At 39.3% G+C, this 23,597-nt stretch overlaps 1 protein-coding gene across 1 annotated transcript in view; it reads left to right on the forward strand.

Moving 5' to 3' along the window:
• Positions 1-7,813: 7,813 nt before the first annotated feature.
• SESN3 (sestrin 3) overlaps positions 7,814-23,597 on the forward strand; it is an 83,409-nt gene continuing 67,625 nt past the window's right edge. Inside the window, exon 1 of the mRNA XM_036742966.1 lies at positions 7,814-8,148. Within this exon, the coding sequence (XP_036598861.1) occupies positions 8,065-8,148 (84 nt within the window). The 5' untranslated portion in view covers positions 7,814-8,064. The remainder of the gene's footprint in view (positions 8,149-23,597) is intronic.

Below are 23,597 nucleotides of genomic sequence, written 5' to 3' on the forward strand. Positions count from 1 at the left end.
ATCTCAAACTTCTCACATACTTCTCCTCCTCTCTTAGTAGTCCCTTACTTTACTGAGAAAATTGAGATCATTGATGAGATTTCTCTCTTCTCCCATCTGGTGACCCTTCTCTATACCAAGGCCAACCTCTCTTACATTTGTACTTTATCTCATCCCTTCTTGTCTTCTGCAAGAGGCGGAGACTTCAATCACCTCCCCTCTCTCAAATCTTCAATTTTTCCTATCTACTGGTTTCTTCCTGTTGCCCTTAAACACGGACAAGTGTTCCCCATCTTTAAAAAAACCTTCACTAGAACCTACCATTCCCTTAAATTATCATCATATATCTCTCCTTCAAAAAATTCCATTTCCTCTTCTCTCACTCACTTCTCAATCCTTTTATAATCTAGCTTCCATTCTTAACTTTGAACTGAAGCTTTTCTCTCCAAAATTACCAGTGATTGCATAATTGCCATATCTGATATTTTCTTCTCAATTCTAATCCTTCTTGACTTATCTGCTTTATTTGACACTGTTAACCACTCTCTCATTCTGGATACTCTCTCCCCTCTGAGTTTTCATGGACACTATTCTCTCCTGGTTTTCCTCCAACCTATTCTGACCATCCCTTCTCTGTCTCATTTGCTTGGCTCATCACCGGTATCACACCTCCTAATTATGGATGTCCTCCAAGGCTCTGTTCTAGGTCCTTCATTCTTTGTTTTTGAATCTCCAGTACCTAGCACAGTGCGACAAAAATCATTGGTACTTAATAAATACCTGTCAATAGATTCACTGTCTATTAACAGGGCTACTGATTTAGTGTAGGCCCTTATCAACACCCACCTAGACTATTGCAGTAGTCTCAAAATTGGTCTCTCTCATTCAAGTCTCTCACCTCTTTTATACTCTAAATGTGGGTGCCAAAGTAATTTTACTTATGCTCAGATGTGATCATGTGACTCCCCACTCAATCATCTCCAGTAGTTTTCTATTGTCTGTAGAATAAAATATAAACTGCTTTGTTTAGCTTTTAAAGTTATACAAAACCTGGCCCAAACCTATCTTTCCAGCCTCCTTGGATATAATTTCCCCTCCAGCACTTTGGGATTTTGCCAAACTGGCCTTCTCACTCATATAAAACACATTGTCTCTCATCTCTATGCCTCATACACTGTAAGATGTTTAATTAAATGAATGTTGTTTGACTGTCTTTGTATCCTCATTCTCTAACACATAGTGTCTTACAATCAATCGATCAAGATATCAATCAGCAAGAATTTATTAAGCACTTACATGTATCAGGCACTGTGCTAGGCAGTGAGATGTGAAGGTCCCTCAAGGAGCTTACATTCTATCAGTGAGACAACACATACAGATAGAAGTATATATTAAATAGATACAGGGAGATGAGGAGAGAGGGCAGCAACAGTGGGGAGGAAGATCAGGAAAAGTAGAAGCTGGCAGCTGAAGTGTCGAAGGAAACAAAACTTTCCTGTCACTCTAAAATGTTTATTAAAATGAAATGGCTAAATCTTAGGGATCATTTAATACCATCCCCCTAGGTAACAGGTGACGAAACTGAGGCCTGCAGAGATCAAACAGGGCCTATGATCACACAAATAGTAAGGCTCAGAGCTGTGACTACACTACCAGTATGTTGCTCTTCTACTTCACCCAGCATCCTTGCCTTCGAAGAGCTTATAATCTAGTTGAGGAGATAAAATATAAATGATGTGAAAAGCTAAATAATAGAATAACAGTTCAACATGATATAAGAAATGTCACAAAGGGGTCTATTGTTAGGTTCCATATAACTCATACTTTAGTTCAGAGGAAGAAAGGATCATTATAGGTGTGTGTAGTCTGGGAAGTCTTTGTGAGAAGGTTGGCTGAATGAAGGATGGGTAGGATTTTGATAGGCAAAGAAGAGAAGGTGGGGCATTCCGGATAGGGGGAAATGCATGATTTTTCTTTTAAATGCCCTGTTCTATTCAATAATACTTCTAGGACAGAATTATATTCACCTTTAGCTGACTTCTATTTTTTAAATAACAACCTATAGTCCATACTAGTAAAAATAAAAGCCTAGCATATTTTCTGTGTGGTACAACTTTTAAGCACTATATACCTATTGCTTTGCATTTACCAAGATAAATAAACATAATTTCAGAAGCATTTCTTATTTAGTTACTATGTAAGACTGATAGATATTTAGACTCAATTTATTAAATGCTTACTATATGCCAGGCACTGTGCTGAGGCCAGAAAAATGAAAATAAAAACTGACCATCCCTCAAGGAAACTAGATTCCACTGAACAAATCCGTGAACTCATAACCACACTAGTTTAGAACACAACCTTTTTAATCATTTGCCATTGTTGGACATGCCTTTCTATAATTCCCACAAGGAAGATCCATCTACATACCAAGGACTCTGTTTCTTTTAATATTGTTTGGATATAACAATACATAGTCAAATCAATCAATTATTCCTAGTCCTAAGTATAAGATAGATCCACCCCTTTCTTGATTATACATGGGGTCATAGCTGGGAATCAGATCCAAATCCTCTAAATTCCAACCCATTTTGCTTACCACTACACGATGGACGTGTCTCATGTTCTTAATGATGTTTTTGAAACCATTTCTCCATTGCAAGTCATTCTTTGGCAAATGCTGCAACCCTCTATGCATCTTCCATTGACCTTGGATTTACACATATTTATGATTCTTCTGAGTGTTCCATGATGTTTAGTCACGTAGCATCACCAGACAGAATATCAGTCTTAAAGTGATGGACTTTTGCAACAGCAAGTAATTCAGGGCCATTGAAAGCACTACATGATTGCCCCAAATACATTCAACCTAAGAGCTCCCTCTCAATTCTGAGCCCATCTCAGTATCTAACTAAAGCAATTATCATGTGCACATATATTTAAGTGTAGATTTAAATATGTAGGTGGACTGACTCAATGTACTGCCCATCCATTTTCATGCTATAATATGCATGTACTTTGGTTTTCCAGCCTGACTGGCTACATAGCTCTTGGATTTAACTAAGAAGGTTTTTCTAGGGCTCAACAAATTTAGTAGAATGTTAACTCTAAGTAGGAACCTGAGTAGGAACTACGAATTGGAACTATGAGAACTTTCGCATTATATGCCATGGATAACTAAAACCACAAATAATATGAAACCTCATTTTATCCAAGAAATTCAACTTTATTCTTCCATTGGAATGGCTACTGGGATCCAAGTTCCTGGGTCAGAATTCTAGGTCTGGTACATACTACTTTTTTTCTCTTGGAAAAGTCACATAAGTTCTCCAGACTTTAGTTTCCTCATCTATAAAATAAAGAGATTGGACAAGATAACCTCTAAGGTTCCATCTACCTCTAAATCCCTTCTTCTCCCCTTCTAATTCTACGATCCTAAACATTAAAATTGATTGTTTAGAGTTTCGATGCTTTTAATTTCTTTAGGAAGGAGTAACAAAGATACCGAATTCATTTTTTCATTCAACAAACACTTGTGCAGTGCCTTCTATACGTACAGCTTTTGAATTATTTCTATATAGCCTGGATAAAAGTAGACAGAGAGTTATCTATATTTTACCCTCTCTGAGGTCTAAAAGCAGGTGGGGTGGGAAGGTGACCCCAGGAGTGAAAGGGAAAGAATAGCATTTGGAATGATTTCCACAGCCAATAGCTAAAACCTTCAATTAAAGTCACACACCAGGAGACTGCAGATGAAGTGGACTTTGGCTCCTCCCTGAAATTAGACACTTTTGTTCATCAGCAGCATGATGAGAAATTGTTGAGACCTGCCAAACTTGACAATGGACTTTTAAACTGGCACGTTTGAAAATACAGATAGCTCCATAAATTTCAAAGTTTATTAACATTGACGATCATCATCACTAATGAAGATTCCTTTTTTTTCACCAGTCCTACCAGGTGTCCAAGAATGTACATTAAAATCCTTATACACACACACGTGTGTGTGTGTATGTGTATGTATATGCATATGCTCACATGAACATTCCCATTGCCATAAGGGAAGAAATGTGGTACAATGCTAAGGACGTTGGACTAAGAAGTAAGGAGACTGGGTTCTAGTACTCTGCCACTAACTAACTATTAGGCAAATCACTTTATTCTTTTGTGTGTCTCTTTCATTGGTAAAATGCTGCCATTAGACTAGGGCTAGATTATCTCCAAAGACCTCTAAACTCAAAAATTTCATGATTTTAAATATGGGTACATTGCTGTGCTTCAATACATAATACCAAGGCCCTAGCAGTGAAAGACACACTGATTCCTGGGGTTGGAACTTTTTTTTTATTAGCATATGTTCAATTCCCAGACATGGAGCATGGCTTAGTCTAAGGAAGTCATGGGTATGGTGACCATATGTCCCAGAGTTGGGGTTGGGGTAGGGGGAAGGAAGGACAGTTCCAATTTCAAGAAAATAAAGTTTACTTTTAACTAGGCTTTGCAATAGAAATATCCTTTGTCAGATCAAGTAACCTCATTTGGAGGCTGGAAAAAGTGGGCATATAAACTATTGGTGAACTATGGGATACAGTTAAGGTGATGTAGTAGAAGGAACATTGGATTGGGAGTCAGGAGACCCGGGTTTTAGTCCAGGCTCTGCCACTAGTTGTATAACTGTTCAAGTCATTTAATTTCTCTGAAACTTTTCCTGTAAAAAGAGGAGACCAGACTATGGTCACAGATTTAAAGATAGAAGGGATTGTAGAAGTCACACAGTACATCCAACCTCTTCATCCAACAGATGAGGAAAATAAGTCCTAGAGAGGGCAAGTGTCTTCACCAATGTCATACACCAGGGTATTAAGTGGTAGGACTGGGATTCAAACCCAGGTCTCCGGCTCCATACTCAGTACTCTTTCCACTAAACCAGATTCTTTCCAGCTCCACGTTCCATAATTCTAAATTGAAGGATAAGACCATACTTTGAATCTTTTCCCCTCCCTCAAACAGAGGCTATGGGGGCAGTCTGAGTTTGTCCTGGTTTATGTAAGAATGATTCCAGGGGCTCTTGAGTCTAAATTTTTTTTTTATAAGGATAGAACTTCGGAATCTCAGGCCTATGCTTAGCCCACTGTGTGTGTACAGTGGGAGAAGACTGGGGGAAGGCTGGATTTCTCACTAAAATACCACACAATACTGCTACAACACTATTTGCTACAGAGAAATTCAGTGTAAGGCTAGATAATCTTGGACTCAATCCAGGCAGATTTAGTTACTGAACTACCTAAAGGACCTCATTGAGAAAATGGTTTCACCTATAAAGACAAAAACAGCGACACAAGGAGGCTCCAGTATAATAGTAAAACACTAACTGAAAAATTAAAATAGCATTTGAGCATATTCAATCTTATGTGCCAAATTTATTTAATCTTCAGAGTTCTTCTCCTTTAAAAAACTAATTCACTCAAAAACTGAACTAGAAGAATTAGAAGAAGGAGCCAGCCAGGATGCAGCCCAAGATATTTAGAACTAAAGGAGGAAACATATGTGCTCCAGTTCCTAGGAAAACTGCCTTACTGACTTTCTTACTGTGTCCCTTGGTTCTCTGCACTGAAGGACATATGTTCTATTTCTTCCTTTATGGAATTTCCTTGCTTTTACACTTTGATCTAGTTGAATATATTTTTTCTCTTTTCCAAATCCCATTACAGGTTATGTCTACACAGTACCAAGTGAGTTGGCATTTAGTAGTTATTTAGTTAATCTCATTAAGCCAGTCAGCCAAACCAAATGAAACAAGCCTTTGAGTTTGCCTCATCCATTTGATGAAATTAATTTTTTTAAAATTGCCAGTTTTCCATTCCCTTTGTCCGGTGTGTTGAGCCGCCTGTGTATGTAAAGCTTTCACAAAGGGACACAGTGGAGGCAGCTGCTAGGAAAAGGAGAAAGAGACGGCTATACCCACAAATTTTCCTATAATAGCTTTGATATGCAAACTTGCTAGCTCCTCCAAGTGTACCTTTCTGATTTTGCATCACAACAAAACACTACGCTGGGGAAACCAACCGGTGTAGCTCCATTAAAAATGCAGGCAAACTGAAACAGGAGATTTAAATCACCCCTACGGATTCTGTCAACTGCAGTATCTCACCAATTCTGGATGTGCTAGAGACCTTTAAAGCGGAAGAAGCTGAGAATACTGTTCCTGTCCTAGAGGCAGAAAACAGGTGATGTCATTCATAAGGTACTGCCATATGTGCTCATAGCCCAGAAAGGGCAGAGGTAGCTATGATTCAAACAAACGCAGACCTCTCCAGAACCCCCGAGCCATAGGTTTCGAAGTCATCATCTCCGGATCTCCTAATACTCGTGTGGAGGAATTCATTCGCGTTAGTTCATAACAACTGTCTTTGTTCTCACTGGATTTCAAATTTCTCAGGTCACGGACTGTAGGAGTATTATACCCACCCAGTCGAACCGGGGCGTGGGGGTTTGCTGGCAACACTAGAGAGACCCGGTGCCACCCATCCTGAGCTTAGAACACTTTCCACTGGACTCCTCGTCCTAATTATATATTGTCTCTTCTTCGCATTAGCATGGACGCGAAAAACCCTGACTCACCATTTGTTAAAAGCCCTGGGGAAGAGGGCATTAACAGCTCAACTACTCTAAAAGGCTCTACAGACAATTTAGAAAGCGCCTTCCCAGACTGTTCTGGTCTCTGCATGCGTGCAATCAACTTGTCTCAAAGAAGAGTTCTAGTGAGAAGACAGATGTGTCTCTTGTGGCCCTTCCAGTCCCCAAAACAAATGCACTCTCCTCTTCTTTCTCATTGATGAGAATGGAAGAATGAATGGTCCAAGAACGAGGAGGAAGCCACTAAACTAAGTGCTGGCTTTTGCTTTGACTGGTCACCGTTCACTGAAAATGGTCCCCCCCCTCTACCCCATGCCTCATTTGGTCCTTTGTAAAACAAGGTTAATGATAAATGATGCATAAAGTTCTTTGGGATCCTCAGAGGCAAGGTGTGATGGTGCTGCAAAGTCTTCTGTATAAGGTTTTGCTTTTTCTTGGCTCGGCTAAGATAAACCCTAACCACTGAACCGTTGGCAGCAAAGGCTTAACCCCGCCCCCCTCCCCCCCAAGAGCACAGAAAACATTTAACTCAATCTCAGACCCGCTCCAGTTCTCTCGCCTCCAGCTATTTATCTCACTCTCCTCTCCTTGTCTGCAGGGGAAGAGAAAAGGGGGAGGAGCCGGCCTCGAAGAAGGGGGCAGGGCTACCTGGAATCTAATTTGCATACACTACACCCTCCCTCTCCTATTGGCTGAGAAACGCACGCTGCGCTCATTCCCTTCCACTTACCCGCCATCTCCCTACAGCTCGGGCCTCAGAGATAAACTCAACTTGCCCGGAGATTCAAGGCGACTTCGGCCCCGGCGATTGGTCCGTGCGTCTCCCAGCCACGGGCGGCGGTCATTGGTTGAGGGCGAGAGCCGAGGGGGCGTGGCCGGGGCCCTCGGATTGGCCAGAGGGGGCGGTTCCGGGAGAGAGTGGAGGTGGCGAAGGTGGTGGGGAGAAGGGGGCGGGGCCGTTCGGAGTTGCTGCTGCGGCAGCGGCGGCGGCAGCAGCAGCGGCGGTGGCGGCGGCGGTTCGTCTTTAGCCTGGTAGGGGGGAGGGGGCGGGGGGCTGGAGGAGGATGGGGGCGGGTGGAACCTCAGGCCGGTGAGGAGCAGCAGCCGCCGCCGCCGTAGTTGTCCGTCGTTGCTGCCGCTGCTGCTGCCGCTGCCGCTGTCGTCTTCTCCTCGTCCTCGGTCACCGGCTGCAGCCGCTGCCTCCTTTCCCTGCTCCGGGTCCCCCGTCGTCTCATCCCCGTCCCGTCCAGTGCCCAACGATCCCGCCCCCTTCCCCCCCACTCTCGGAGGGAGTAGGAGTCGGAGGCCGGGGGTGGGCGGTGTGCCGCGTCGGGTCCTGAGGTGGTGGTGACAGAGCGCTTCGCGGGGCTCTTTCCCTCCGCGCCCCCCCCCCCCCCCATATTCCGGTCCCGGCCCCCGCCCTCTCCCTCCCGGTGCCCCTCGGCCAGGATGAACCGGAGCAGCAGCAGCACCCCTACCACCGCCGCCGCCGACTACCTGCTCTGCACCAACTGCCGGAAAGTGCTGCGGAAGGTACGGGACCCCCGTACCCCGTCCCCCCGTCATCGTCCCCCCACTCTCCCGGGGAAAGGCCACCTTGTAACATGGTTGGAGGGACCAGAGCTTGTAGAGTCCCCAGGCTCCGGGGGCGCCCGTGTGCTCCAGGGACTTCTTAGGGAGCTGGGGTGGGGGGGGGGGGGGCTTTTTTTATCTGCACCGTGTGTGTGTGTCTGTGTGTGTCTGTGTGTGTCTGTGCGTCTGTGTGTGTATGTATATATGCATGTATTTGATTTTGCTTTCTTTCCCACTGTCCCCATTCCCATTCTTTGTGTGTGTGTGTGTGTGTGTGTGTGTGTGTGTGTGTGTGTGTGTGGCAGTGGGATAATGAAACGGGGGGGGGGGGACCTGTTTCTTTTGGCCATTGCAACTTAATCCACCTCCCTCTGCAGTTTTTTGTTGATATGCATATCGGTCTGTATAAAATATGAAAAAGCCCGTCCGTTTTTCCTGGAGAACCTGGTGAGCTCTGTGAGGGTTGGTTCCATCTTTTGCACACTACCAACATCCATCTCTTTTCCCGCCCCCCCCCCACCCCGAACCCCCTTTTCCAGTCCTATGGTTTTTGTGCTTCTGTCCCTGGCTGTGACTGAAATAGCTGAAAAAAGCAACTGGAACTTTATGCCTAGGGAAAATGCTAATCAATATTTCCCTCGGGAGTCTGAGGTAGGGATGCCTACCCCCCCCATTTTATCGAACCCCACTTCTTTCAAAAGTATTTTCCTGGTCTTCCTGAATTAATCAGCGTGTACCCTCCTTGAGTGATTGATAGAAAGTTCGCTCCGGTATTGTTTAGTATATCTGGCTTAATCTATTTTCTACTTGAAAGAAGGAAAGAAAAAAAAAAAACAAATCCTTGGTGGGAAGGGGGGGAAGTGCTCCTTTGGAATGAAAGGGCTTTTAATCAGACTTCAGCTTTGAAAAACCCCACTGGGTAATATTATAATCAGTTTATACTTCTTCCTCCCAACCAATTTCTACATTTGATTAAGTAGAAACATTAGTCGAGCTGCTTCTGTTTGTCCAGTGTAAATGAATTAAAATTGCTGAGCTGTGCAAATGCATCAGGACCGAAAGACCAAGTAGGAGGAATGCAGGATCGTTTTTAGTCAATTTCTCTAAATGCATTTTGCACTGGGATTGTTCTTGTAAATATTAAAAAACCATGTAAGTAAGCAAGCTCAAATATTTGCGCTCTTTGTCCAAAAACTGTTTTTCTTCCTCTGTGGGTCAGGCCAAGTGCCAATCAAAGTTGTTTTTCAAGCCTCTTTTCCCTGCAGTAGGGCTGCTGGCTTTTTTTTTTTTTTGGTCTTGTTTTATTTGAAGGGGTGAGGGAAGCGAAGGGGTGAGGGAAGCAAAGGAATTGCAGATTTAAAGTTAAACCAAAAGTGAAATATGCCTTAAATTGTGTTTATAATGTTACGTTTCTATTTAAAAAAAAGATTTTATTAAATGTTCATGCTTGGTATGTGCAGTTATTTTTTCCATAAACTCTGGGATCATATTACAGTTGATACTAGCTCAGCTCATTGTAGCGCAGCTTGTGAGAAATGTAATGGATCAGAAGTGCAGATCGGCGCAGTTGAATGTTAACCGTTTCACTGCAGGGCCAGATGTCATCCCACTGGTAGCTTTAGCTTATTTTTATTTATTTCGTAAACAAAGTAAGCTGAGTTATTAAAATAAAAGTTAATTTGAGGCGATTGCTTACACTCAAGATGTGCATTTTAGAAGTATCGATAATGAACACTCTATTGATTTAAGGAAATTTGTCTTAATGGCTTTTCTATAGATAATTGTAATATCCGCTTGATTTTTCTTTTGGAGCAACCATGTTTGGGAAGAATCTAACATTACTAAGCTTTTAAAATAGTACCTCATATTTTTAACATGGTCTCTTTCCTAGTCGCTGATTAAATAAGGCATTTTTAAAGTAAAAGTGAATGTTATGCATTTTCAGGTAATCATCTTAGCTCTTTACAGATCTGTGCCATTGTTACTATTTTTAGTAACTCCAGGTACATAATGTTGGCATATGCAGTAGCTTAAACTAACTTGAGGTGGAAATGGGATTGTTTGAGCCAGTTGTGGCATGACACTGCAGCATCTGTAGCTTTGGGGGAGCTGCCATTCTTGATTGCTCCGAAAGTAAGATTGCCAGCTTTGTCTAAATATTGACTTTTGCAGATTGATGTTTTCTAACAGTTAAGATTATTTTTGCCAGTGAGAATAAACTTAAGTAAAATTCAATTTCTCAGTGTTTTCTTGAAAAAATGTTTTTTCCATTTTTATTAATAATTTGTGATTATATTTTTCCTTCTTTGGTTCAGTGATATTCAAGTGACTCCCTAAATATAATTTAATGTGGTCAGTTAAGGACTGTGGAAGGGATGTCAATCATGCCTTGTGATTTTTTTTTTTTTCAAATTATCACTACAGGTGGGAGAATGGATCGACCTTTCACTCTGGATGTTGCCCTTGTGGATGTGATGGTTGCATAGTTTCTATTTTGTAACTTTAAAGAATTCAGAATTCACCTTCAACTAAATGATTGGCTTTTGCCCCAGAGACATATGGATAAAACCGGAATTTTGTGCTTAATCTGAATTTGTTTCTCGGAAGTACAGAACAAATGTATATTGCTTCTGTTTTTTTATTATGAACCATTCTTTAGTCAGTAAGTCAACAAAAATAGATGTATATAATAGGCTTGGATAAAAAAACAACAACAAAACACATCACCAAACCAAAATTGCTAACCTCTAAAGCTATAATCCTATCTCTTGTTCTTCACATACAATTGCATTGGTTCTAAATATTGTCATGGTAAAGATGGGAATTTTGACATTAATTTTTTGAAGTTGGAAATATTCTTTTGGAGTAGAATCTAGCCTGGCCGGAGCCAGCTGAATTTGACCCTTCTGTTTTTTGGTGGGCCAAACAATTAAAGAAGGGTAACCAAAAATCAGTCCATGCAGCATCTCTTCCTACCAGTAAGCAATAACAGCTAGGGGGCGCCTGAGCCTGGAATCAGGAAGACCTGAGTTCAAAGCCAGCCTCCACACTTTTCTAGCTGTGTGACCCTGGGCAAGTCACTTAACCCTGTTAGCCTCAGTTTCCTCATCTGTCAAATGAGCTGGAGAAGGAAGAGGCAAACCACTCCAGTATTTTTTGCTAAAAAATAAAAAATAAAACCCAAGTGGAGTTATGAAGAACTGGACACAACTCATCAACAAAAAATGGCACAGTACAATCACCTTTAGAGATTCTGCCCTCAGTGCCCCTGATGAAGTGACTGAGACCACTTACTGACCCATGAAAATTGAATGTTAATTACTTCTCATATGTCTCTATACCTTTAGCAATACTCACAACTTTGAAGTGACTACTGCACTTTGCTACAAAAATCTGGTGTTTTTACAGCTTTAATTATCATAAAAGATGATTTAAAAATTAATGTGGTGACCACTTTAAATCTCCAAATAGAATTATTTTGGATTACACCCTCATTCAAGAGTATGAATTAACGTTGTAGCTTGCTTTGTTTAGTTAAACTTATTGTTAACTTATTTAATTTTGCCAAAGCATTTTTTTATGCTCAGTGCACTTTTCCTTTGGAGAATTGTTCAAACTTGGTGAAATACAGGATTTTCTCTTAATAATGGTAGAGGCAAGAGTAACACCTTTTTTTGGCTGAAAAGTTCTTCACGGTGTGACTATGGCTTTTTAGACTTGGATCTTTTAGTAATTGTAGCTTTTCTAATGTGTGTAATTATGCTGTTCAGTAGAGACAAAGCTATTATGTTCTCAGCTAGAACTATTTATACATTGATTTTGAATTTGCATTTCTCTATTGGTGTTCTACCTACTTTAAAAAAAACCCAACCTTTTGTTAGATACTTTAATTATTTCAGCTTTAAATTTATTGAAACAAAATTTTGAAACTTTAACAGAAGGGAGGAAATCTACTAGCTAGAAATAAAGAATGAAACCAGGGGTTGATGAGAGATTATTTAGTTTTGAAACAGATAAATCAGGCGATAGAAAGTAATTCCCAAGAATCTCCTTAAGTTTTAAGGGGAGGATAAGGAGCTTCCCTCCCTCCCTATTTCTCTTTAGATATATGTTTTTTCATTTGCTCCTTTTCTAAAATCAAGCTATCAAGCATTTTAAAAGCACTTATTGTGTGCCAGGTTTAAGAGTAAAATCACAAATATCATACAAATGTTCACTGGGACACTTAAGGCCACAAGTGATTATTAAGTCTTTTTAAGTTGACTGAAACAGGGTTGGCTGTCCTTAGACTTTCTGATATTTTATTCAGTTAATATTTATAGATGTATAAAAAAGAGGTAGTATAGTCTAGAGGATAGCGTGCTGAACTTGGGTTGAGGAAGACCTTGGGCCACAGGCAGGTAAGTCACTTAGCTTCATTACCCCAGGTAACTATTATAGGCAGGTTGCCCCTGCTACACTTAGGGAATATTGCTATATTGATGTACCATCTATAGAATATTCATAGGCACTATGGAATAGGACTGTGTAACTAAGGGGATTATGTAATTTAAAAGACTTGGTCAAGGATTGACACCTGACACTTAAATACTCCTCTGAATATACCCCTTTTCCTTCGTATACCAAACATCTGCCCTCTGTGGTCTAACCTAATGGTGTTAAACTCAAATAAAAACTGATCCCTGTGCCTTGCATACAGACTTAGATAACCACATTATCTGTGTTGTATTTTACCTTTACTTATTTTGTTAAACATTTGGAAGCTGTGCAAGTTTGATACCTCTGGTCTAACCCAACCTTATATAGCCTCTGAACTACCCACTGGGGGTATCCACAGAATATTTTATCTTGAACAGAGTCCCATACTTTGCCAGCCTTTCATGTCACTGAAATTTACCTGTCTTATGTCATAGAATCACTTGAGTGGAAAGGGATCTCAGAGACCAAATAGGAATCCCCCTCTGTGCCACCCTGACAAGTAGCTTCCAGCCTTTGCTTAAAGATTTCTGTTGATAAAGGTCCTATGATCTGCTGAGGATCCTACTTCACCTACCTTCTGTGCTTCAAACCAGGCTTTCTGCATATTCCAAAGTGATAATGAATTAATTTGATAAGCTAATCTGATAAACTAATCATAAGCTCATAAATGGGAGGGGCCCTGGTCTTAGGAGTCTTTCACCTCTCTCATGGGACATATATTTTCATCCCAGATAGATGAGAAGACAATAACAGAGCATCTCTCTACTTTAAATGACTTTTTGTCTATCTGGTCCCTGGTAAGTCATGTTCTAGGTAAGGCTGGAAGCAGACAGATGTGACCTCAGTTTTCTAAAACCAGAAAAGGAGGATTCTGGAAACTATAATCTCTTTGCCTAATGTTAATCCCAGTCAATTTCCAGAATGGATTATTAGATGGAAGTACCTTAGAAAAGGAAGATCATAGAATTATAGTTGGAAGGGACCTTAGAGGTCATTGCTTTCAGCTACCTTATTTTCTGGATGAGAAAAGTAAGGCCCAGAGAGTTTAAGTGACTTGCCCAAGGTCACACCTGTAGTAAGTGGCAAGTCCAGAATTCAAACCTAGATCCTCTGAGTAAATCCAGCACTCTTTCCATTGTTCAGTGTGTCAGTACTAACTTACTAAACCATGTCAAACGGTGCTGATATTATTTTGTGTAGGGAGTGGTTGGGCATGGGACGAGGAGAAGGGGAAGAAGGTTTACTAGCATGGTAGATCAAGGGAATGCTATAGACATAGCTTATATTGCATTAAGGTGCAGACCCGCTTTTGATGTATGTAACAATTGTAGACTGGATGGTTTGCCAGATCCATAGCTTGTTGAACAAAATGTTGATTTTCAGCTTGGAGGGAGGTGTATAGCCAAGGACCATCGGCTTCAGACCTCAGCGATGCCCTGTTTGATAATATTTTAATCAACAATTTCTAGATATATAACCTATGTAAATACTATATTAATATTTCTGGATGACGAAAAGCTTAGTGTGATGACTAATTTGTTGAGTAACAACAGCAGGATTTAAATATCTTGACAGGTGGATTGAACCATGGACAACAATCAAGATGAAATTTGATAGTGGTAACTGCACTTTCAAGAACCATTTCATTAGTTATAGCTTAGAAGTGACCTAACTTAATAGAAGTTTATGTGGAAAAGACTTAAGGATTTTAATAAATTATAAGTTGAATATGAATTTCAACTATGGTATGACTGTTCAAGGAGTAATACAATCTTAGTCTGCTTCAATATAAATATATTATCCAGAAAAAGGAGGTGATGGTCTTATTGTATGCTGTGCTATGTCAGACCCTTCCTAGAGTTTGTGTTAAGCTCCAGATGCCCCATTGTTAAGAGAGAAATTGATAACAACAACTGACATTTACATAATGGGTTTAAATTTTGCAAATAATTTTTTATACCTTGTTACATTTGAGCATCACAACAACGCTTTACAAGTAGGCATCGTTAGGTGGAGCATCAAGTTCAGCACCACAGCGTAATCTGCATAGATTTTGTGATTTATGCTAGAAAAGGGTACTCAGAAGGAGATTACAGAGGTAGAGATCTTACTTTGTTTTTCCCACATTTTGATGTTTGCTATGAAGTCCTAATTTCATCTCTGGCTTCATGAACCAGTGATGCTTCAAGTTATTGTTTGAAGGTAGAAATAGAGATTTTTAATCCACTGATAGTCATATTTTTATGTTTCTAGTACCGTAGTTACATTGAACAGTTAGAAGGCATAGGGTCTTTTTGGAAAATTATGATACCAGTTATAGAATCATAACTTCTTAGTCATCCAGATGTCTTCCAAGGCAGTGGAGACTTCATTGGACTTGGAATCGGGAGAAATCTGGGCATAAAACCTTCGTATGACACTTATTAGCTGTGTGATAAAAAGTCATTTACCTTTCTGAGCCTCACTTTGCATGACTGAAAACTAGATTAACAAGCCACACAAAATTAGTCTAACTTTCCTTCTATGTGATAGCCCTCCACGTAACTAAAGACAGCTCTTCTAGGCCTAAGCCTTCTCATTTCTTGGCCAAACACCCTGAATTCTGTAGCCCTTCCTTTGACACCATAATTTTGAATCCTGACACCATCATCATTGGACTGCTCTGAATACATTCCATTTTGGAGAAGCGACATAGTCAACTGTAGTGTTAGGTTCAAGTAAGATTATATATGATTTCCATAAATACACATATGTGTGTGTATATATATATATATATGTAACTTGATAATATGTGTGTATGTATGTGTGTATGTATTGTCCTTTCCAAGCCTTAATAGTAGTTTATGTTTGCTTAGCACTTTATCCAGTCCAGCTAGATGTGTATCCACTACGGGATACAGTGCTCCTGACAAATAGCCATCCAGTCTCTGCGCAGTTCCAGAAGGAGGTAACTCATTCCATTTTTCAATAGCTTTCGTTGTTGGAGAGTCCTTATTTATTCATTGAACTGAAAAATGCCTCCTTCTAGCTTTAAACCATTGGTCTAGTTCTACCCTCTTTTGCCACATTGGACACGTATAATCTATCTTCAAAATGCCTTCAGATATTCGAAGGCACTTACGTCCAACTTATGTTTTGTCTTCTTTAGTTCCTTCAATCAATCTTCATATGATACTGTTTTTGAGAAAAGAAGTGAAGGAGGAAGAAAAGAAAGAATGAGACAAGCATTTATTAAATGTTTACTTTGTACCAGGCACTGTGCTAGACACAGTAGGTACAAGAAAAAAGAAAGACAGTCCCTCCCTTCAGGGGGCTTACATTCTCGTGGAGGAAGAGAGCGCATAGAAGCTGAAAAGGGGATGGAGGGTGAAGATTTTGCAGGAGGGCAAGGTTTTGAAGTCTGGAGGTCAAGAAAGGGGCTGAGAGGGGAATGTGGAAGTTGACCTAGGTCCCCCCACAAAATGGAGGCTTTAGGAGAAACTTAGCAGTGGGACCTGGGGCAAGCTTCACAGAGCGATGTTTGGGTTGAAAAAGCCACAGAGAAAGTTGAATGTTTCAGGACAAGAAGTCCCTGAGGCTGAGCAAAGTTAGAATATGAGACAGCCCAGAGACATGGGCTTGCAGTTTGGAAGCCGGCAATAAGGCCGGGAGCAGAATAAATTCTCCTTATCATTTCAGCTTCTCATTTATATTAATTTTTTGGATACTGTCAGTCTATTAGCTTAGGATAGTTGGAAAGAGAGCTCCCTCCATTGGTTCCAACCTTCACTTTATCTCCCCTGTATGATGTTTGTCAGTGTCCGTGTGTCCATTCAGGAACATAACAGTGTCCAGAGTTTCACACAGAATGCTGGTGGCTTCCTGTAGAACTTTGACATTACAGAGCTATCACTGGAACACAAGAGCTTTCTACTCTTGGATATGCTCCAGCTTATCATTTACATTTAAATTTATTTGATAGTGCTTTAATAAATTCACAGAAGCACATGGTGTTGAGGTTTTTACCAGACATGATAGGGTTACCACATTATATAATGTATTCAAAACTTTTCTACAATTCAACTTTTATTTTAACACAGAAGAGCACTGGCTGTCCAGAGATCAGTCCTATAGAACAACTCTGGATCTTACAAGTAATTGGAGGAAGAAAACTTCTTGGGGCAGAGAAGAAGTAATTCCTGAGTACCTAGCAACAAATGGACAGAGCCAAAAAGAATTGAATAGAAGACTGGAAGATTATACCTTTCCTATTCTGGTTGAATTATGGTGCAGAATTGAGATTGGTAAACTAGAAACAAGCCAGCCTTTTCATTGGAGAGCAAAAAGAAACACAGGAGACAAGGAAAGTGGCAAGATGAAGAGGGTAGTGTTAGTAATTAAAGTTGCAGTAGGGGCAGCAAATCCTAGGGTGCTCTTAGCTGTGAAGAGAATTAGCAACGAGTGACAGATTTTTGTTCTGTTGGACAATTACGTGGTCTAGAGGAACGAACATTCATCATTACTGCTATATACAAAACCTGGAGTCCGTTAACTTGTTTTTTAAAAACGTGGATATTTATTTCAATATAATTGGTTTCCTTTGTAATCCAGTATATTTTGTACATTTAAAAAGATTCTAAGAAAAGCCCATAGGTTTTACCAGGCTTCCAAAGGCCTCCTTAACACAAAAAGGTTAAGAATCTTTTTTATAGCTTTAAAGAGACAAGATGGATATGCTCTGGAATTTGGGGATAATTTTCTGTGCGTAGTATTTGTATCTCATTAGCCCCTCTGACAAGTCGGGAAGATTGAACACCCAATACAGTTTAGTAGACAGGGGAATAGAGTGTTTGAGTAGGAAGAAAAAGGACATTTGCCACATACAGTATTAGAAAAACAAAGTTAAGACTTAATGTCTCATGCAGCCATGTGCATTTACTACTATAGCATAGTATAATAAATAATGGTGGCCTGTGTTAGTAAGCAGAGTTTAAATTATGTTTAACATATTTTGTTTAAAAAAGGTAGAGTAGTTAGAAATTTTATAAAGGTTTCTATAAAAGAACTAAAAAATATTGGAATTTAAAAGGTTAACCCTTAGCTATCTAGAAAACTACTTTTGATGTTGATTATAGCACCATCATTCCCTGAGGATTCTGGATTATCTGGGATTTTAATGTATATGATTTCTTTTTAAAGTCATGTAAAAGTGATGTTTCCTAGTAAAACTTCACCGAGAGGCAGAGAAAATAATATTTTGGTTAACTGAAGATTAAACAGAAATCTCTTTTGTTGCAATCCTTAGTTATTTTAAAAAATATTGGTCTTTCCATCAAATCATAGATTCGGAGCTAGAAGGGGTCTTAGAAGTGATACAGTCCACTCCTTTATTTTATAGATGAGGAAACAGTTCTACAGAGGTAAACTGACTTGTCACACAGGGTAGTAAGTGGCACAATTGGAATTTGAACATGGGTCATCTGATTCTAGATCTAGCAGTCTTTCTATTTCACCTCATTTACCCATAAATATGCAGTTTTATGTTGTTCATTCATTCAGTCACGTCAGACTCTTTGTGACCCTATGGACCCTATTTCTGTGGGGTTTTCTTGGCAATGATACTGGAGTGGTTTGCCATCTCCAGTGCATTTAGACAAAAGGAGATTAAGTAACTTGCCCAGGGTCATACAGCTAGTAGGCATCTGAGGCTAGTTTTGAACTCAGGTCTTCCTGACTCAAAGTAGTAGTTATAATTTAATAGAATGCAGGGGTTGGTTTGGGATCTTCTTTATAAAAAGCATAGTAAATTAGATTGAATATTTATTGACTTCAACACATACTTGGCAAAATTTTATTATTTTAAAATTCCTAGTATGAGATGAATTCTAAAAACAATTTTTTTCTCTTAAAAGTAGAATTAGGAGCTGATAAAATACTAATTGAAGATTTCTGTATTCCTGTTACTTTGGTTCTGGTTAATAGAGGTTTTACTGAAGAAAAGAATGGTTTCACTTCAGGTGTGAAATTTTTTAAAGGACTACTTGAGACAAAATACTATATTTTTGTTAGTGTGGTGCTCTCTTGACAATAGATGTATACCGTAGAATATATGCCTGATAAACTTGTTGATAAACAGTGTTGATCAGTAATATAAGTTGTTTTTGACTCTTTGTGACCCTACTTAGGGTTTTCTTGGCAAAAATGTTTAAGTGGTTTGCCATCTCCTTTTCCAGCTTGTTTTACAGATGAGAAAAATAAGGCAAACAGGGATAAGTGACTTGCCCAGGGTCACACAGGTGTCTGAGGCCATTTTTGAACTAAGGAAGATGAGTCTTCCTGATTCCAGAACTTTATCCACTGTGCCACGCAGCTGTCCCAAGCTAAAACAATAGCTTGTTTCGAAGGCATATTTAAAATTAACAAACCAAAAAAAAAACTGAGAAAATTGGTAAGTGTTAATAAATTTAGAGGTATGTAGAGATAATGATTATATAAGGAAGGACTTCAATGGGTTCCCTTTGTTACCCATTTTATGGCTTTGGGTAGTCATCAGAGTATTTCAGATGATTCTCGTACCACATCATTCAGAATCCCCTCAAAATTAGGTTGTAACAGGAAGTATTCCTCTTGGGATTCCCAGATGGTCTGTGTTGGCACAGAGAACCTGAGCAATTGAATTGGCTGATGGATCATTTCTATTTGTAGTTTGGACCGCCAAATTCCAACCTGCCTCAGGATTTGTCTGCTCTGCCCTTCCTAAGTGGGAATCTGGTTCAGGGTATTTATTGGGGTTGTACGGTTTTTAAGAATGTAACTAAACCAATCTAATTAGCATTTTTAAGCAGCCTATATGTGGCACTCTATAAATGTTGGGCATACGAAGACAAAAAGTAGTTCCTGGTCTTTGGAGCTTACATTCTTTTGGGAGATATAGCATGTGAAATGTGGGTGTGAGAGATTGATTGAGGAGGGAAAGAGTTAGTGAAAGTTTTTGAAAGGCTTGCTGTCATAGCAGACACTTGAGCTGAACCTTGAAGAAAGCCAAGGATTCTTGAGGCAAAAATGAGGAGGTAACTTCTGAGTCCCCATAGTATGTTTCCCAAAATTTCAGTGAGGAACTGTGGAGATAGGTCATCTCCTTGGTTGGGGGACTCCCAGACCAAACCTGTCTTTAAAATATCTGCAGTCAGCACAGGTGAGGAGTAGGCTTCTGTTAGCTGTTGGCCAAACAAGATTTCTGACCTAGCAATAGGAAAATGTTTGTGGTTCCTTGAACACAGAATTCTCATCTCCATTTTCCATGCCTTTGCATGTCTGTCCATCATGCTTGGCATGTTCTTCTTCACCTTTGCCTCTTAGAATCCTTTGCTTCCTTTAAGATTTTGCTCAAATGTCACCTTCTGCAGGAGCTTTCACCAGTCCCCTTAGGAGCTAGCAATTTTCCCTCTAAGGTTACCTTCTATTTAATCTCTATGTGTCTTCCTTGTTAGTATGTAAACCCTTTAAAGGCAGTGATTGTTTTTGTCTCTGTATTCATGTGCTTAAAATAGTGTGAGTTCTTAATAAAACTTGATTTACTGACTGACCTTAGGTGCTTTGATTGTAAGGAATCAGTTTTTTTTATTTTTTTCTGAATTTAACAAACATCAAATGAAAAGAGCATGTTCGTATACAATATAAAATAAGAGAGGGTTGTACACAAAACTACAAATATATCTTACACAGAGCTCACTTTTGTAACTCAGCGTATCACTTTCAAAACTGTCCTGCTTATTTCTGATTCCTTCTGGTCTGCAAGGAATTCCATCTTCCAGTATGCAGCGAACATAACAAACAGTGTGTTAAGAAATTAGGTGCTTACCTGGGGAATATATAACATGTTATATACACATTTGCTATTTAGTCTTGGGGTTCTAACATCTTACATTTTATTGCTCTTAATCTTCTGGTAGAGTGTCATGGACATTTCAATTTATACATGGTATTAAAATTTTTATGATAATATTGTATACAAACAATTATGGCTTAAGTACAAAGATTCTTACTTCTTGGTCATCTTACACTATACTACAGTTTCCTAAAATTACTCAGGTAAAAAAAAAAGATGTTTTTGAGACTTTTTGGCCACATATAATTCGTTGGGTGATACGTTCTTTACAAACATAGGATTTGTTTTTTTTTTTTCCCCTCTGGTTGAAAAAAAGAAAGGCTGAGGAAAGTAAAATTATAATTGCATGTTATTAAAATTACAACCAGCAAAAATTTAGGTCAAATTTACCACAAATACGTGATTAAAGTTTCATTTATTTGTTGAGGACTTCTATGCTAAGTGTTAATTATACATGCATATGGAGTTTACCTCCAGCTTCATGGTAGACATTTCTGTATTGAGAGGTCTTGTAAAATGTTGGGTTGATAAAAGTGAATGACCCAATTGCTCAAGAAATTAATATTATATACATTTCCATGATCAAACATTTTCCATTGTTACTTTTCTTTGTATCTCGTTCAGTGCATAGTAATAGTGCTGGGCATATTAGCAAATGGTCAATAAACATCTTTTAAAAAATTTTTGACTTTGAAAATTCCCAGTAGTTGATTAAAAAATAGAAAAGGAGTCATTGCATGGAAGCTGTCCTCTTTAGGTTGTATGTGCCAGTACTCTTAAGTAAAATCTGATTTCCCAGTTTTTCAAGTATATTTTCCATTTTGCAATTTCACCCTATATAAAATATTTTTGAGATACAATCTAAAATTTTATTGAGCACATTTATTATATGGTCATCTGTGAATTATCTGTTTATTGATTCTGTGACCAGTTTTTAGTAGCATGTTGTATCCTTTCAATGTTACAGGATGGTCTTGGGCCATCTTCCCCTACTGTCTGGTCAGCATGTTTTCAGGTAATTTTAATCTTAGCTGAACCAAAATATTAACACAAAAATTAATAAGCAGCCAGAAAATAATATACTATATTCCACAGCAAAATATAGTTTATTTTTGGATTATTTTGCTTTAAATAATATACAGTGACCCTGCCATTATGAATAAAAAATAACCACTCATATTCTGGGAAGCACTTTATGCATACTTACACTTGACCCTCAAACAGCCCTCTGAGGAAGGTAGTACAAGTATTTTTATTCCCATTTTCTTAATTTAGATGAAAAAAGTAAGATAACATGACTCGCATAAGACCGCAGAAGTAATAAGGATTATAGCCTGGATTTAGGCTCGGAATTTCTCCTGACTCCATGTCCAGAGCTCTTTCCACTGTATGGTTGTTCTAAACAAAGACTTGACTGCACTTATATTTGTTTGCATAGTACATTTTCTTTTGACTAAACTTTTGCTTCTGTTGCCTTTGTAATAAGCTCCAGTTTCTCTCTTGGCTGAAGACCCCATAAAGCTATCTATTTTTCTTCATTCTAAGCAAACCTGAGGTGAAATAGACTTTTCCTTGTATATTTCTAACCTAAAATGATGATAATATACTAAATAATTACTAAAAAGTATGGGCAGCTATCATTTACATACAGATAGTTGTCCCAGCTGGGTGTGTATAAACAAGAACCTTCACCCGCCTCCTTTTCGTCCAGCTGCCATTGCTTAGTTTTGCATTCCTTTCCTACTATGCCCTCCTTTCTTGACACCATAGACTCTACGTTTGATTTCTTCTTTTTTTTTTTAAGAGGGAAGAAGCCAAGGCAATTGGGGTTAAGTGACTTGCCCAAGGTCGCACAGCTAGTAAGTGTGTCAAGTGTCTGAGGCCGGATTTGAACTCAAGTCCTCCTGACTCCAGGGCAGGTGCTGTATTCACTGTGGCACCAAGGCGACCCTCTACTTTTGCTTTCTACCTGACTTTTAGCCAGAGGTATAAAGTCCTAAGCTGTTTCTCTTCCTTCCTACTCTTACTTTATAACTTTGAAGATCTCTTGTAGCCCTATCTTGCTTCTTATCTCAACTATCTCACAGTATTTTCAACCGGATGCCCAGGTTAGTCTTTTTGCTGTTTCCTTACTTCTTCCTTTTGCACACCATACCCAGAAGCCACCATTATTAGCACCCAGGCCTTTTTCTTTCTCTACAAGGTCTAAGAAAAAAAAAAGAATGAAGAAGGAAGGCATCTGAGAGGGACATTTTGTACCTTCAGTCACTACTATTTCCTATCTTTTCTAGCAGTAAAATCCCCTAAAATAACCTGTGAAGGGCTTTTAGCCTCTTTCCTGCTTTAGACTTGGGGTTAGGGATAAAGCTGTTTGATTATTCTGTCTGTAGTGGCCTACTCAGGGGAAATTAATCGACAGGTTATGGTAAAGGGCCAATCTAAGACCCTCAGTAGAAAGGAAAGGTAAATTTTGGGAAGGCAGAAGACTCACATTTTAATCCGTACCTCTAGCCGTTTTGCCACCTTTCTTGTCCTTGTTCTAATAGACCTTTACCCCTGTCCCTGTATAACTTCCAGCCCAGGCCACACTTGTCCTAAGGTGTTGGACGGGGTGAGGTAGGAAAAAAGAGGAGGAAGTAATAATCCCAAACACAGTGGCACGCTTTTGCAGTAAGAGAAATCTTCTGGTGTACCAATGGGATATCTTAATGCATTTTCTCATTGAAACATTGTTACGCAGTGCTTGTAATCTACATTAATTATGTTACACATAAAATAAATAGGCTTTGTCATCGGAACTGAAAAACCACGTGTAACATTGTTTCTGTGAAAAATAAGGTCTGAGTTCCAAACAGCTGATCTTTTTGTAAATTAAGGACTGTGTGCACTGAGGGCCTCACCACCAGTTTTCCTCTTTAGCACTAAAGTTTCTTCTGATACTGTCTGTTTAGTGTGTTTACTCTGAATGCATGTTTGCCTTTTACTATCGGTTGTTTCATTTTCTTGGTCTACTGAAAAAATTAGTAGACTGGGATTAGGGAACCTGAGCTTGACTCCTAATGCT

This window comes from Trichosurus vulpecula, chromosome 2 (assembly GCF_011100635.1).
Source record: "Trichosurus vulpecula isolate mTriVul1 chromosome 2, mTriVul1.pri, whole genome shotgun sequence".
NCBI lineage: Eukaryota > Metazoa > Chordata > Mammalia > Diprotodontia > Phalangeridae > Trichosurus > Trichosurus vulpecula.